The 15,678-nt window shown below is 43.8% G+C and overlaps 1 protein-coding gene across 2 annotated transcripts in view; it reads left to right on the forward strand.

Annotated features, from left to right (window-relative positions):
• Positions 1–332: 332 nt before the first annotated feature.
• The window catches only part of LOC119961698 (ETS translocation variant 5-like), a 33,288-nt gene continuing 17,942 nt past the window's right edge, over positions 333–15,678 (forward strand). The window contains exons 1-7 of one of the 2 annotated variants that reach the window (XM_038788989.1): positions 333–485; positions 914–1,082; positions 1,276–1,363; positions 1,461–1,508; positions 1,668–1,721; positions 11,091–11,217; positions 14,550–14,828. In XM_038788989.1, coding sequence (XP_038644917.1) covers positions 1,032–1,082; positions 1,276–1,363; positions 1,461–1,508; positions 1,668–1,721; positions 11,091–11,217; positions 14,550–14,828 — 647 coding nt within the window. In that variant the 5' untranslated portion in view covers positions 333–485; positions 914–1,031. Of the gene's footprint in view, positions 486–704; positions 730–913; positions 1,083–1,275; positions 1,364–1,460; positions 1,509–1,667; positions 1,722–11,090; positions 11,218–14,549; positions 14,829–15,678 lie in introns of those variants that run through there. The other variant, XM_038788996.1, reaches the window with a different exon arrangement.

The raw sequence follows: 15,678 nt of genomic DNA on the forward strand, positions 1-15,678 counted from the left end.
GACCTTGCACAGGACCAGCTCCGCCGAGGCGCCCTGGCTGCCTCCACGGCGCTCTCCCTCAGCCCTGGGCAGATTTTTCGTGAATGAAAACTCTTGGAGTCAGGGCCAAGTTATCAATCAAGGGGCACGCCCAGCTTTCCCATTGGCCGCACGCGGGTCTCAAGGTCGGCGCAATCTGGCCTCTGACCAATCGGATGCACGGGTTCTCTGACGCCGACAGCCAATTGGTCGGATGCCGACGAATGGAAGGGATCGCCCATGATCGACAGGGCGGGCTGGCCAATCCGAGGTGCGCGAGCCCGCGTTTGTCTCCGGGGGGAGGGGGTGTCGCGTGCGTTCACTTCAACTGAGCGAAAAAAAAACCCATTCAACTTTTTACAGAGCTGCGATTCGTGAGCGCAAGTGCCCTACCTTTCTTTAATTGCTAGATGGTCTAGTTTATTTTTTTTAAATCTTTAATAAGCGCAACACAAGACATTTCACAGGTAAGCAGAAATCATATTTGATAGTGCAGGGTTGCCTGGAATAAAGTTGTTATTTTTATTTAAGGAAGCTGGTTAAAGTGTTGCATCTAAAAGCTAAACATAGATGCTAACGAGGAGCTGGTGTTGCAAATGTTCGCCATTTTCTCCAACACGTCCGTGCTCTGGGGAGAAATGAAGTGCCGCCAGTCGATGTGATTTTTGTGGAGGGTTTGTTTTTGGTGGTTCTGTTTATTTCACTGCCAGGGTGAGCACAGGGGCGGTTGGATTGAGTTTAAAAGGCGAGTTGTTTGTTTGCTGTGTGGGAGGTGGTGGGGCTCAGCTGTGTGTGTGTGCGCGCGTGTTTTTTTGTGAATGGGGCGCTCGGATCCCGTTACGCTCCTACCTGTCGTCAGCCTCCCCCATTCATAATTTTCTCTCGTCTCTCTCAGGAGGAGCTGCAGAGCCAAAGGGAAACAAAACAAGGCAGCAAAAAAAAACCTCAGCCGCGCTCTGCGAGTCCATGTTAATGGTTTGTAGCAGGACTTTTAATAGAAGACCAGCTACAAAATGGACGGATTTTACGACCAGCAAGTTCCTTTTATGGTGCACAGTGTACCGGTGAGCAAAACAAATATTCATTTTCTTCCCTTTTTAATGTGGCATTTGGAATTCGTTCTCCAGTATTATGAAAGTTGCTCCGATCTGTCTTTTTTTGATATTGGATGGAGATTGGTTTTAGTGTGGAGTTTTTGGTGTGTGTAAATTCTCACTCCGTTTGTCTGCGTGGATTTATTTGTGTCTTTTTTGGCAGAAGACACGCGGGGATGAAGTTCGGGGCCGACAACTGAACGACAGAAAAAGGAAATTTGTGGAGACCGACCTGGCTCACGATTCGGAAGGTCAGTGGCTTGAGTGGATTCGGTGGTTCCTTTTCATATTCGGTATTCCTCCGAGACTTTGTCTCGTTCATATTTCTGATCTGTTTCACTTTTCCAGAATTGTTTCAAGATTTGAGCTTGTTGCAAGAAACGTGGCTTGCAGAGGGTAAGTTGAGCTTTTATTTTTATATAACAGAAACATCCTTTTAAGCTGTGAAGCCTTAACCGCGATTGCATATTTGTACCTAGCAACAGACATGAAATGTGCACGATCAGGATTTTTACAAAAAAATATATTAGAAATGATTTCCTTTCTCTTCCGCAGCCCAAGTTCCCGAAGAAGATGAACAGTTTGTACCAGATTTTCAGTCTGTTAACTGTAAGTGTTTTTATGTGGGGCTGTTAGTGATTTTATTTAATGTAGTGGCTATCTTAGTACAGATACTGTGCTGGTGTAACCGTTTCGTTGCTGCCCAGAAGCATTTGAAAGTTTTAAGATTTAACCCTTGATTTCGCCACGAGTGTTGACCAACTAAATAGCCAACGAAGATGTAAATAGATGTAACCCAGGCATGGAAATAATGTCAGCATAAGTAATTCTTTTTCGTTTCTGAAAATTGAAATCTTATAAACGCTGGTTCTAATCAGTCACTGAATTATTATTTCAGTTATTATCGGAATATTAAAAGCGCCAGTTATATCTCTTGCTGTGTTAGGCATTCTGTTGAGGTGCACATTATTTGGAGAGTTGGGGATAATCTTGGCCCACCTTTACACATTTAGAAGCTTTTGGTCAAAATAATTTAGAGGCCATTGAAACATTAAGTTTTCATTTCCAATTTGATCCCTTGTGGACTCATTAATCTAAAGAGCCTGTTTTGGGTCCTTTTTTTTCTCAAGTTCTATTTTGAAATATTGCAGAGGGAAGTATGTGGTGAAGAGATGGCCTCAGCCTCTATTTGTAGGTAGGAGAGATGCAGGTTCATGACTTTCTAGACCAGTGAGAATTAGAATTTATGGCCACCCGACTCCCAAGTCGGTAATCAAGATTCTTGGAAGAAGGAACAATTTTTTTTTTTGGTGTATCTATTAAAGATGGAAATTTTTATTGCTTTGCTTTTAGCTGTTGTGTTTTATAAACTGACCAGTTTACTTTCTCCTCTTGTCTTGCTACCCTGGCATATAGCAGTTTATGAACATTTAACGGCCTTCCATTTATATGGCAGTTGGCGAACACTGTCAAAAAGTAACCGTAGATTTAGCTGGGATCCAACTCCTATGAACTCTTCTCTGTGGGCTAAGTTTGCATAAATAGATTCAATGGAAAATGAGGATGAGATTTACTGTTTTCCTTTTCATCCATTCATTTCTGACTCCTGGAAAATTGTAGACTCTTGTAACAGTCTTATGCCCAGCTTGATATTTCGGATGCTGGGAGGAGGGCGTGGCAAAAAGCCAGGGGCCTACAGTCATGTCTGTTCAGATTTCTAATGGCCCTGTGAGTGTTGTGTTTAACTCTGTCGGCTTATTGATGTGAACTGACCACAACTTATATCTGCCTTCATTTTATCTAAACTCTAAAGATCATCACCGTTTCTCGAACAGGAATGGTTCTCTAATATTTTATATTCTTCTATCTCTGGCTGATCAAGATTCATTACTGAAACCTGACCGTCTGATAGCAGCTTTAAATTATATTAGTCATTCTGATTGTCTCTGGCTTTGGATAGCTGCCTCTGTGATGTTTTGTTTTCTTTTAATGTGGTGAGGTTTACCGCAATGGGACGGTAACAGTAGTAACTGAAAAGATCGAAGACTTGCATTTGACTTGTGCCTCTCCAAACCATAGGACATGCCAACTTTACAGCCAGTGAAGTATTTCGCATACTATCATCGCTGTTGTAATGCGAGGAATACAGTTTCTGCTTTATGCAGCAATATTGAGCTTCCTTTTTGCTATTGGGCAGCACGGTAGCACAAGTGGTTTCACAGCGCCAGGGTCCCAGGTTCGATTTTTTTTCCCCCCTGGGTGACTGTGTGGAGTCTGCACATTCTCCCCCTGTCTGTGTGGGTTTCCTCCCACAGTCCAAAGACGTGCAGGTTAGGTGGATCGGCCATGATAAATTGTCCTTGGTGACCAAAAAAGGTTAGAAGGGGTTATTGGTTCACAGGGATAGGGTGGAAGTGAGGGCTTAAGTGAGTCGGTGCAGACTCGATGGGCCGAATGGCCTCCTTCTGCACTGTATGTTCTATCATTGGTGAATTATGCGTACAGACATGCAAGTGCTGTCCAACAGAATCGTTTTGTGATCGTACTGTGATGTCTTCTTGATGACTTTGTCCTTTCCTGATTAACAACAGTTGAAGTGTAACGCTCCACTAACTGGGTCTCACTTTTTGGGGTTTTTTTAAACCTAAGGGATAAACTTTGAAGTTTAAGTCCCGAAAGTGTGCTTTTTGTGCCTACCAAATTTGTGTCACTGCTGGAGGAATTACTGCAGTGAACCTGCTTCACCCGGGACCCTTTATCTTTATGTAGTATTATAACCATTTGGAGAATCTGGTGAACTGAGTTTTGTAAGCATGCTGTTTTTTGGAATCCCATTGTAGATTGGAGCTCTGGCTCTGACACTACACTGTGGATTTGATCCCTGTTAGAATTTCTGATCTCGGCTGTGCCCATGACATCTGTATAATTCCTAATAGCCAGTTACAATGCCACAAGGGAAGACATGGGAACAGGTGTCCCGACTGCTCTTAAAGGAAATAGAGAGTGAAGCGAGAGCAGCTTGGTGGGGAGGGAGGATCAGAAAGTGGTGCTGGTCAATAGGGACAATGTATAGGGCAGCATGGTGGTGCAGTGGTTAGCACTGCTGCCTTACGGAGCCGTGGTCCCAGGTTCGATCCCGGCTCTGGGTCACTCTCCGTGTGGAGTTTGCACATTCTCTCCGTGTTTGCGTGGGTTTCGCCCCCACAACCCAAAAGATGTGCAGGGTAGGTGGACTGGCCTAATTTCCCCTAAATTGGTAAAAATGAATTGGTACTCTGTGTTTCTTGTCCAAAGACAGATCCCAAAACTGAAGTAAGTAACAATGTTCCTTTGCCGAAAGCCCAGAGACAGTGTATAGTGCAAGAATAACCCTGTTTGCTTATAAATAGAGACTTTCACAGAGAACATTTGTTCTTTTCAGTCTATTTTTAAGTTGTCAAGTGAAGCAATGGTAGAGGATATGCCTGTTTATGCACTGCTGTTAAAAATAACAAGGATGTAAACAGCTTATCATTTTTCCACCCACCCCTCCACTCTAGTCTCTAATAGGTGAGATATGGATTAGAATCCTACAGTGCAGAAGGAGGCCATTCGGCCCATCAGATCTGCATCGACCCTCTGAAGAAGCACGCTACCAGGTCCACTTCCACATTGACCCCACCCTTTCCCCCGTAACCTAACCTGCACATCCTGGACACTCGAGGGACAATTTGGAATGGCCAATCCACCTAACCCGCACAAGTTTGGACTGTGGGAGGAAACCGGAGCACCTCAAGTAAACCCACGGCAACAGGGGGAGAACATGCAAACTCCACGCAAGACAGTCGCCAAGGCTGGAATCTAACCCGGGTCCCTGGTGCTGTGAGGCAGCAATGCTAACCACTGTGCCACCATGCACATATATCTTGACTGTTCACTTCCTTTTCCTTCTAAAACCTGCTTTGGCAAGAAAGTAAGACTGCCAGTCCAAGTCTCAAAATACTGTCAAACAATAGGTAATGCGACTTGATAGAAAATGGCATTTTTCCAAAATAATATGCTGCTGCAGCACATTTTACCTAAGTAACAATGCTATCTTTCTTAATCTATGAAGACAACATTGGTGTTTTAACTAAGTTGAAGCTTATTTTGTCTAGAATGCTCTCTGTGGAAAAAGGGACCCCCCCCACCCCCCCCCCCCCCCCCCCCCCCCCCCCCCCCCCCCCCCCCCCCGCCTCTCCCTCCCATTCCCCGCACACTCAATATTTCATTCCCATAGTTTGTGGATTACTTGGAAGTCAGGTGATAATCAATTTGAACCAGAGCTGGTAGCCTGGAGAGCCTGGCTTTGATTCATCATTTGGCACTCCAGTTTAATTAGTTTCAATGAAACATTAAAAGCCAACCTTGATAACTGATTCTGATAGGAAGGGAAGCCTTGCAATTGCATTGTACACCGGGCCTTTTGATCAGTCTAGATGATCGGCATCCTGGAAGCTGCTGCTTAGCAGTCACACCAGTTCGATTTTATTTTGTTTATTAGGTGCAGTAGGTTTTGCAAAGGTTTATCAGAAAACTTTACATCGAAAGAATGCAGGAGAAGGCTACATCCGTGCACAGGCTGAATTCTATTCTATGAAATCATCATTGCTAAAATATATTTCATTGGATATTATCCAAATATGCCTGTGTGCAGCATGTAACTAAGCAGACAGCACTGAAGCTGTTAGCTAAAAATGTAGCCTGTTAAGTCAGATTTCGGAAGTTGTGCCCTGTTGTAGTAACTATGAGGCAGGTCAGACTGCTCTTTGCTGTTACAGTTCTTCAATCCCTCAGGAGCTGTGAGATTCACTTGGACCATCTTTTTATAGTGGTTTTGGTGATCTGTGCCATACTTTAATTAGCTCATGGGAGTGTGGTGGTGGAATACCAGCTCCATTTATGATGTGAGCTGGCACAGTGCTCTAGAAATTAATGCCTGGCATGTACTCCTTGTTCATAAAAACCTATCCACCTTTCTGTGAACCTCATGTCCCTGCTGCAGTAACCGTCTGCCTGCAAATGGGCTTCAGTGCGTGATTCCAGGCAGAGATTATACACAAATGATGGTGCTGAGGAGTTTGTCGGGTAGTGAGATGAATGGGCATGCTTTACATTGGCACGGGAAGGGTATTATGTTTAATGAATTTCAATTCTTATGGAAGAATTTAGGTTCCACATCACATTAGTTTAAACAGTGCACACAAAAAACTGACACAATGCGTCCTTCAAAGCTGCGTTCAATTTGCACGTGCGTATGTGGTGTCTGTTCATTTGATGTTTGTGCTAATCATTATGTAGGTGAAGAGTTAAGGTTTTGCCTTGCAACTGTGCCAACATTTAAGCAGGAGCCGAAAAGTTCCGCTCTGTAACTTTCCGATAAAGCATTGTTGTGGTTTGGGTGATAGCCATCTCAGTCTGATTCAGTACTTCTTTATTGATAATTTGCTATGTCTGGAAGCACAGAATAGGTTGGGGGGGGAGATATAAATGTTCTTTTAAACCAAGCCATATGATTAGCATGTTCTAATTCTGACCCTGCAGTTCACCTGGTGAACAAAATAAGTAGTGTTTTTTTTTTATTGATCATTCTTGGCTAGGAACAATTGGTTTCAGAAATCAATAGAAACTCTGGTTATACAATGAAAATTTCAGTGACTCAATTGCCTATGAGCACATTGGTTTCAAAACGAGAATACATGTTCGCTGAGTCCCCTTTAAAGCCTAGGGAATTTCTAGCCTGAGCTGGTCTCTAACATAGGCAATTAGGAAGCTATGCTGATTTAATAATACTGTTTGCATGATAGGGCAGCATAGTGGTTATCACTGCTGCCTCACGGTGCCAAGGACCTGGGTTCGATCCTGGCCCCAGGTCACTGTGTGGAGTTTGCACATTCTTCCTGTGTCTGCGTAGGTCTCTGCTCCGCAACCCAAAGATGTGCAGGGTAGCTTGATTGGCCGCACTAAATTGCCCCTTAATTGGGAAAAAAAGAATTGGCTACTTTTAAAATAAAAATAAAATCTGTTTGCATGATGAAAGCATATGTATACAAAACTGAATGCAGAACGAAATTCAAAAGAATGATTTGAAATTGATGTCTTATGAAGGGTATAGGGATTCCTCTCTGGCCTAGTTATTGATCCTCTGGTTCCACCCTCGTCTGTCTGCCCCTACCGATAAGCTACTGTGAAACTCATTTGTACTTCAGGACTCCACTATTCCGATAGTCTAATAGCCAGTGTCCTGTCTTCCAATAACTAATAAACTGAACCTTTTATAATTTTATCCCAAGTCCCGCCCACTCATCAACCCTGTGCTTGCTGACTTACATTTGCTGCCAGTCACCAAATGCCTCCATTTTAAAACTTTCATCCTTGGATTCAAAACCCTCCATGACCTCGCCCTTCCATTAATTCTGTAATCTCCTCCAACCCCTTCATGAACTCTTAAGTCTGACTTGCTTTCCATCTGCCTCTTTCCATAACAACAGTGTTGATTACTATGACTTCAGTTGGCAATGTCCAAATCTCTGCATTCCCTCCCTGAATCTCTCTCTCGCTTTCCTCCTTTAAGCTCATTCCTCTCCTCCCCACTATTAAAACCCACCTTTTTTCACCCAAGTTATAGTTACTTGACCCAGTGCCTCTTGATGTCGATTGTCTTGTCTGGCTACCCTCATGTGAAATATTGAACCACAGTGAAGCCATTGTAAATGCAAGCTGAAATGTGCTAAATAGCTAGCCCCTGTTAAATTTATAGCATGCAATATAGAAGAAATTAAGACTTTCCTGACTTGAAGATTGTGGTTTGGGACTAGTGAATTTGAATGTTTCAATTATTAGCTTAAACATCCATTCATGCTAAGTTTGCCCCTCACCTCAAGTTAATGCTAATTAATCGCAAGTATTAAGCTGGACATGAAAACCTGGCTTGTGAAGTGGATGCTAGCGCTGTTTAATTTTGAGGTGTGATGCTTTAGCAGGTCTTGGACAAATACAGAGCACAATAATTGATGAGCAATCTTTTCGCTTTTCTTTGCTGACAATGTCTGGTGGTGAAATGTATCTAAAGGCAGAACGTATTATTTTATCCTATTCTACCCATGCTGCAAAATAAAGGTCCATAATTGATGCAACCTACCACAATGACTAAAAGACAGCAAAGCATAAGGCACTTGAGAAAATACAACAATAGCTCAGTCCTTACAGGGTACACCAAGCACATTAAATGACCCAGTGACTCGGCTTATTCATCTCATGGCCCTGCTCATAGAGAAAATGATGTCTTTCGAATAATAAAGTGGTTGGAAATGGGGGTAACTTGAAGCGACTTGGTTTAAGCTCCACCACCACCATATGTTTGGAGTCCAGTTGGTTAAAAAATGCATGTTGCAATTTTCCTTAACTTGCAGAATTAAAAAGAATTTTGCATTTTTAAAAATACATTTGGAGTACTCAATTCAATTTTTCCACTTAAGGGGCAATTTAGCGTGCCCAATCCACCTACCCTGCACATCTTTGTGTTGTGGGGGTGAAACCCACGCAAACATGGGGAGAATGTGCAAACTCCACACGGTCAGTGACCCAGAGCCGGATCGAACCTGGGACATCGGTGCCGTGAGACTGCAGTACTAACCACTGCACCACCATGCTGCCCCAAGAATTTTGTATTTTAACAGCCACAGTTGTATATAATTACAAGGCAGATTATCATTTTCCCTCCGATAATTGCAAATAGATTTTATTTGCACAGTTGAATTCCTGCAGTCAGCCACCAGCTGTGTTTGTGAAGCTTATCGGCTTATTCGTCTGTGGGGAAGTCATCCCTTAGTGAACTGTTGCATCAACTGCTTAGAAAAGATTGATGGAAGCAATTAGCCCAGGGCCATCACCTATAGTGTAGTTTGTTCTCTGGGTCCGGCTACGGTGATCCTGGCTTGATTAGAGTTTAGGATTGATTTGCCCGACAATTTAGCCTGTGCTAACACGTGCTGGAGTTTGGTAGGTGCCTCTGGGAAAGGCTTGACGGTGGAGTCCATTTTATTTTGTGCCACAAATTTTGAAAAAGGTGACCGTACTCTTTTGCAGATAGGCATCTCCAAGTACCAAGCTGCCAAATGTAACATGACGAGCTGATGTCCAGCAATAGTAATAGATTTTTTCCCCCCATTCCATCTATCCAAGTGATCATGCAGTCCCAAGTCGCACTTCTTTGTGGATAAATTTAATCGTTGTGATGAAATCCAGGTTTTGTTTTAAACCAGTGGAATGTAAAATACTAACCTCCATTTTGCATCTATTTGAAGTACAGTACCACTTGTGTATAAAATGTGGAATTGTTGATGACCTGTTCTAGTGAGCTGCAGCTGTGCACTACTCTCATCCAGGAATATTGTGGTGTTGTGTGAAGCTGGTAAAACAATGGGAATAATAGACTTCTGTTCAGTGCTGAGTTGTAACTTAGCAAATAAGGAGAGAGAGAGTTTTTTGGGAAATAGATGTGCATAACATAGATTCTATATTTATGTTTATATTTCTATATTTATACAGCAATAGTTTATACAATACATAGTTATGTATGCATACCAGAGTGTGACACATGGGTACCTGCTGAATACAGTGCTTATAGTTCCATCTTCATGAAACAACAGCGTTTTAATGCCCACATTTCTCATCTTGGGCAGTGTTAAATTTCCTTGTGCATTTGGCAATTAAGTTATAGAAATCATAGAATCCTTAACAGTGCAGAAGGAGAACATTTGGCCCATCGAATAAACACCAGCCCCTGCTCTGATAGATCACCCTACCTAGCCATTGGGCAATATTAATGTGCCAATTCACCTAACCTGCACATCTTTAAACTGTGGGAGGAAACCCATGCAGACTCTAGGAGAATATGCAAACCCCATAGGCCAGACTCGAACCCGGGTCTCTGGGGCTGTGAGGCAGCTGTGCTAACCAGTGTGCCACCATGCTGCCCGGTGCCTAAATCAGGAAATAAATTGTATGACTTGGTCTTCAGAGGCTTGAGTGGGAGTTGCAGGTAATAAAAAAAAAACCTCGCATTCCCTGGGAAGGGTTGGAATCTCTCCCTGGGGAGTGAAATTCAAACTTGGAAAGATCATTAACTTTCCCACAAGGTATAAGGGTCAATGTCTGTTTGGCCTTTGTTGAACACCCTCCATCTGTAAACCATTCACTCTCCCTGTGAAAATGCTTCTTCACAGTAAACGTTGAGCTTTGGAGCACAACAGTTAAATCTGCCTTGTCTCGTAATACTGATGTACTACAATAAGAGAATTCATATCTGCTAGCCTCTGAATTTTGGGGTTAGTCATTTAATGTGTCTGAAATCAAAGTGAAATATGACCGTTAATGTTCATTGAGAATAATTAATTATACTGACATTAAGGATGTATGCTTTAATTCATAAACTTTTGTGGAATGTTGTAAATTGCAAGAAATCTGACCATTACAGACCCCATCCTTGTTTTTTTTAATAAATTTAGAGTACCCAATTATTGTTTTTCCAATTAAGGGCAATTTACAGTGGCCAATCCACCTACCCTGCACATCTTTTGGTTGTGGGGTTGAGACCCACGCAAACACAGTGAGAATATGCAAACTCCACACAGACAGTGACCCGGGGCCGGGATTGAATCCGGGTCCTCAGCGCCATCCTCTTTATTTGAAGTTAAATAAATGCATATGATTTATGGGCTCCATTTTTCTTTTTTTAATTTTTTTCCGCTCTCCCGCAAAAATGTCAACCTTTATTGTGTATAAATAACATGGTTCCTTTTACAGCCAACAACACCCCCACCACCTAATTATCTTCTTATAGATGTCCTTAACATCCAGTCACGTTCTAGTTGGTGCATGTTCATCATTTATCTATCTTGGTACCGCATCTGTCAGTTCCTGCAGCTCGAGTTACAACGTGAACTTATTTTATTTCAGTGGTATTTCATGGACCGCCTCCGGCAAAGATCAAGCGGGAATCTGATGGCCCTAATACGGATGTGTCCTGCCGTCACAAGCAGAGTCTCAGTTCTACCTATGGTGAAAACTGCCTCTACAGTTATAGGTATGCAATGAGTTATTCTTAGACTTGGGTAATCCTCAACTCTTTATGTGCTTCCTTTTTGTTTGCTTCCACATCTACTGTCATTTCATTGGCTGTGAAGTGCTTTAGGACATATGAGGGCGTCAGTGATGCGTTACATAAGTGCAAGTTCTCTTTTTTTTAAAACTAAATTGCCTGGGTTTTTTTCTGCTTTACTTCGCTCAGAGTCTTTGGTACCCTCCTCGTTCCTCATCCTGTGACTTGGCTCACTGGAATCATAGAATTTACAGTGCAGAAGGAGGCCATTTGGCCCATTGAGTCTACATCGGCCCCTGAAAGAGCACTCTACCTAAGTCCACCCTATCCCCGTAACCCTGCAACACCACCTAACCTTGGGACACTACAGGGCAATTTAGGGTCAGCACTCCATCTAACCTGCACATTTGTGGGAGGAAACCCACACAGACACTGGGAGAATGTGCAGAGTCTGCACAGTGACCCAAGCGGTGAATCAAACCAGAGTCCCTGGCGCTGTGGAGCAACAATGCTAACCACTGTGCTGCCGTACCCTTGGTTCTTCTGTAACTCTGACTGGGCCTGCTCTCCCAGCACCATTCTTCCTCTCCCAAGTTTGCCTTTGTGTTCTTCCAGTGATGACACTTTAACGAGCAACTGATGTTGCATCGTACTGATTTCACATAATTCCTGCTCAGATATTCTGATTTTGAGGCAAATGTTCAACAGTCAAGTGAACATTCCCGAGCAGCATGGTGGCACAGTGGTTAGCATTGCTGCCTACGGCGCTGAGGACCTGGGTTCGAATCCAAGCCCTGGGTCACTGTCCGTGTGGAGTTTGCACATTCTCCCTGTGTCTGCGTGGGTTTCGCCCCCACAACCCAAAGATGTGCACGTTAGGTGGATTGGCCACACTAAATTGCCCCTTAATTGGAAAAAATAAATTGGGTACTCTTAAATTTTTTTTTAAAGTGAACATTCCCCACCGTCTACCCTGGTACATGTGTGTGCTCTTGCAACTTTATTTCTTACTGTATTTGCGTATTCTTACTGATAGTCACGTAACCTAGAGCACAGAGTGCACATGATTGCACCTGAAGGCTTGCAGTTCCAAATGTGGTCTGGGGTAGGTGGAATGTGGGGGCTATAATCCGATCAGCCATGATTTTATTGAATGGGGGAGCGGGCTCAAGGGGCCAAATGGCCTCCTCCTGGTTCATATACATGTTTGTAAACTGCAAATGCTCAGGCAGACTGGAGTAACCTATTACAGTGTAAGGATTAAAGGTCTGCTTGCAAAATCCACCTGAAGAGTGCATTTGGGCATGGTAAGAAAAACATTACAAAGAGATGATGGCTGATTGTCACAATGCTTAAATTACATTAGTCCAGCCTAATTTCATTTCATATGTAGACCAATTTTTTGAAGCAGCTCTGTTCTGAAAGACCAATCTTGCTTGGAAAATAATTAAGGGTTGTAAACTGGTTAAAAGCTATAGAGTTTGCTATGGGACTTTTAAAAAAAATTTTTTTTTTTTTTTTTTTTTAATTTATTCTCCTTTTTCACGTTGTCTTCCAAATTTGTACCCACCAACAATAAATAATAAGCAGTAATTAATATAATGTCAATCCCCATTTCAATAACAACGATCCCATCCTCCCACCAAACCCCAAACAACTGTCTGCATGTTGACATAAACAAATAACAAAAAGGAATCAGGAACCACCCATAGTCACCATTAACACATACAGTTTCACCCCCTCCCCCCACACTAATATTCGATGTTATCCTAATTCTTGAAAGTGCATAATGAATAATGCCCATGAATTGTAGAACCCCTCCATCCTTCCCCTCAATTCAAACTTTTTTTTTTATTTTAAAAAATAAATTTAGAGTACCCAATTCATTTTCTCCAATTAAGGGACAATTTAATGTGGCCAATTGACCTACCCTGCACATCTTTGGGTTGTGGGGGCGAAACCCACGCAGACACTGGGAGAATGTGCAAACTCCACACGGACAGTGAACCAGAGCTGGGATCGAACCTGGGACCTCGGCGCCGTGAGGCAGCAGGGCTAACCCACAGCGCCACCGTGCTCCCCTCCCTCAATTCAAACTTGACCTTCTCAAGAGTCAAGAATTCCAACAGGTCCCCCCCCCGCCATGCCAGGGCACAGGTGGACCTGTTGGTTCCCCCGAATCGGCATTTCCCTTGACCCTGCCCCCAACCCAAAGTGTTGGCGAAAACACCTCCAATGAAGCTATTATTACCGGACTCCCCCTGAGTATTTCTGCAGGACCATCGGGAGCAGCGCTGTTGCTAGCGCCTTCAATCTTGACCCCCGACACAAACTCCGCCATTCTGACCCACTGGGAATCAACCCCTCTGACCCAGCTCCGCACCTTCTCCACATTCGCCATCCTGTAATAATACATCAGGTTCGGAAGACCCAAACCTCCTGCCTGCCTTCCCCTCTGTAGCAGCACCTTATTTTTTTAATTTTTAGATTACCCAATTATTTTTTCCAATTAAGGGGCAATTTAGCATGGCCAATCCACCTACTCTGCACATTTTTGGGTTGTGGGGGCGAAACCCACGCAGACACGGGGAGAATGTGCAAACTCCACACGGACAGTGACCCAGAGCCGGGATCGAACCTGGGACCTCAGTGCCGTGAGGTGGTTGTGCTAACCACTAGATCACCGTGCTGCCCTTCAGCACCTTTCTAATTTTGGCCACCTTCCCCCTCCATATGAACGAGGTAATCATTGCTTCAATCTCTCTAAAAAGTGCCTTTGGCAGGAAAATTGGCAGGCATTGGAAAGAGAAATTGCGGCAACACGTTCATTTTAACCACCTGTATCCGACCCACCAGTGACAAGAGGGAGACCATCCCACCTTGCCAAATGCTATGGGACTCTTATAGGTTGGTGACGTACTTTCTGGTGGAAAGTACTGAATCAGCCTTAAAGTAGTTTCAAACACGAGGCCTTTACAATCCTACCCCTCAGTTCATAGATTAAGGCTTCACTTTAGTGAAGATAGAGAGTCAAGGGGAGAGGTGGTATGGAAGTTCTGGCCTGAGGAATGTGGCCTGCTGGAGAAACTGCTGTGATCTTTTGAATAGACTTCGTAGCAGAAGGGCTATCGCCAGAGGTGATGCAGAAATCCCCTCTGGGCACACAGTCTTGCATAAAGAGCTGTTAATTGCAACAGGTTTATGGTGCAGGGTGTTGTGTTAACTACTCACGAATGCTAACCTAAAATGCAAAGTGAATGACGTGCAAAGTGAAACACCAGTAATGTATGTAATCTTTGTGTTTTTTCTATTTGCAGTGCCTATGATAGGAAGCCCCCCACTGGGTTCAAGCCATTGACTCCACCAGCCACTCCAGTGTCTCCAGTCCATCAGAATTCCCCTCTTTCTCACCTTCCCCCGGCAGCCGTGCCAGCTTCGGCACACAGCCCCATATCACCCCCAGTGCAGGCTGCAGTTCCTGCATCAATTCCACAACAGCAGCAGCAGCAACAAACCTTCGCAGTACCTCGACCTCCTCAGCCCCCACTTCAGATGTCGCAGACCCTGAGTGAGTCCCAGTACACACCAGAGCACAGGTAAGAATTTGATAAAGTGTGCTGATGGCTTGTCATGGTCCCAATCTAGTGTTCAAAAGTGTTCTATGAGTGATGCAAGAAAATGCACATTGTGGCCCCAGTTCCTATTCGCTTTCTGGATCTGTGCATGTTGTGAAACCCTTCCCTTTTATTTTGTCTCACTGGGCAGGTTTTGATCCCTAGTCTGTGCTTCATTCCACAATCTGCCAGGGCTGCAGGAGGCCTGCCATGGTTGGTAATGGCACACCTGTAATAGGAAACAAATAAATCATTGCCCAGCAAACTCCTGTTGTGGAGTAGCCTGGCTAAACTTACTCTCTCGATTTGTGAAACATGGCAGCATGAGTGAAGAGGCCAGCAGTGGCCAGGGAATTGTACCCCAGTGTGCACAAAACAGAGGCAAAAGGACAAACAACGGAGGGGGGGGGGGGGGGGGGGGGGGGGGGGGGGCATTTACTGAAAAAACTGGTCTTGGTGCACTTCATTCTACTTGAATTTGCATTATGAACGAAGGAGGAAGCATTTGCCCCAAGATGCATCTTGTTCATTTATTACATGCTGCACTTCCAAAGGAGGAGCTTAATTTTTGTCTTTACAATACCAACGCCATGAATTGGATGAGCTATCGGCAGAAATAGAATACAGTGGAAAGGAATGGGCTCTCTGGCTTGCTTTCCCCTGCACAAGAGGGAAGGAATTTTATTCCTACAGTCAAATCCTTTATCTCCCTATTGCTTTGTGCAAGTGGAGTTTTACTGGAGTTATTTTGGGCACATTGGAATCAAAGACCCATTAGGAGTTGATGTGCTCTTTAAAGGAGTGCAAGAAGATATGTTAAAAGGGCACGGTA

Source organism: Scyliorhinus canicula, chromosome 2 (assembly GCF_902713615.1).
Source record: "Scyliorhinus canicula chromosome 2, sScyCan1.1, whole genome shotgun sequence".
Taxonomy (NCBI): domain Eukaryota; kingdom Metazoa; phylum Chordata; class Chondrichthyes; order Carcharhiniformes; family Scyliorhinidae; genus Scyliorhinus; species Scyliorhinus canicula.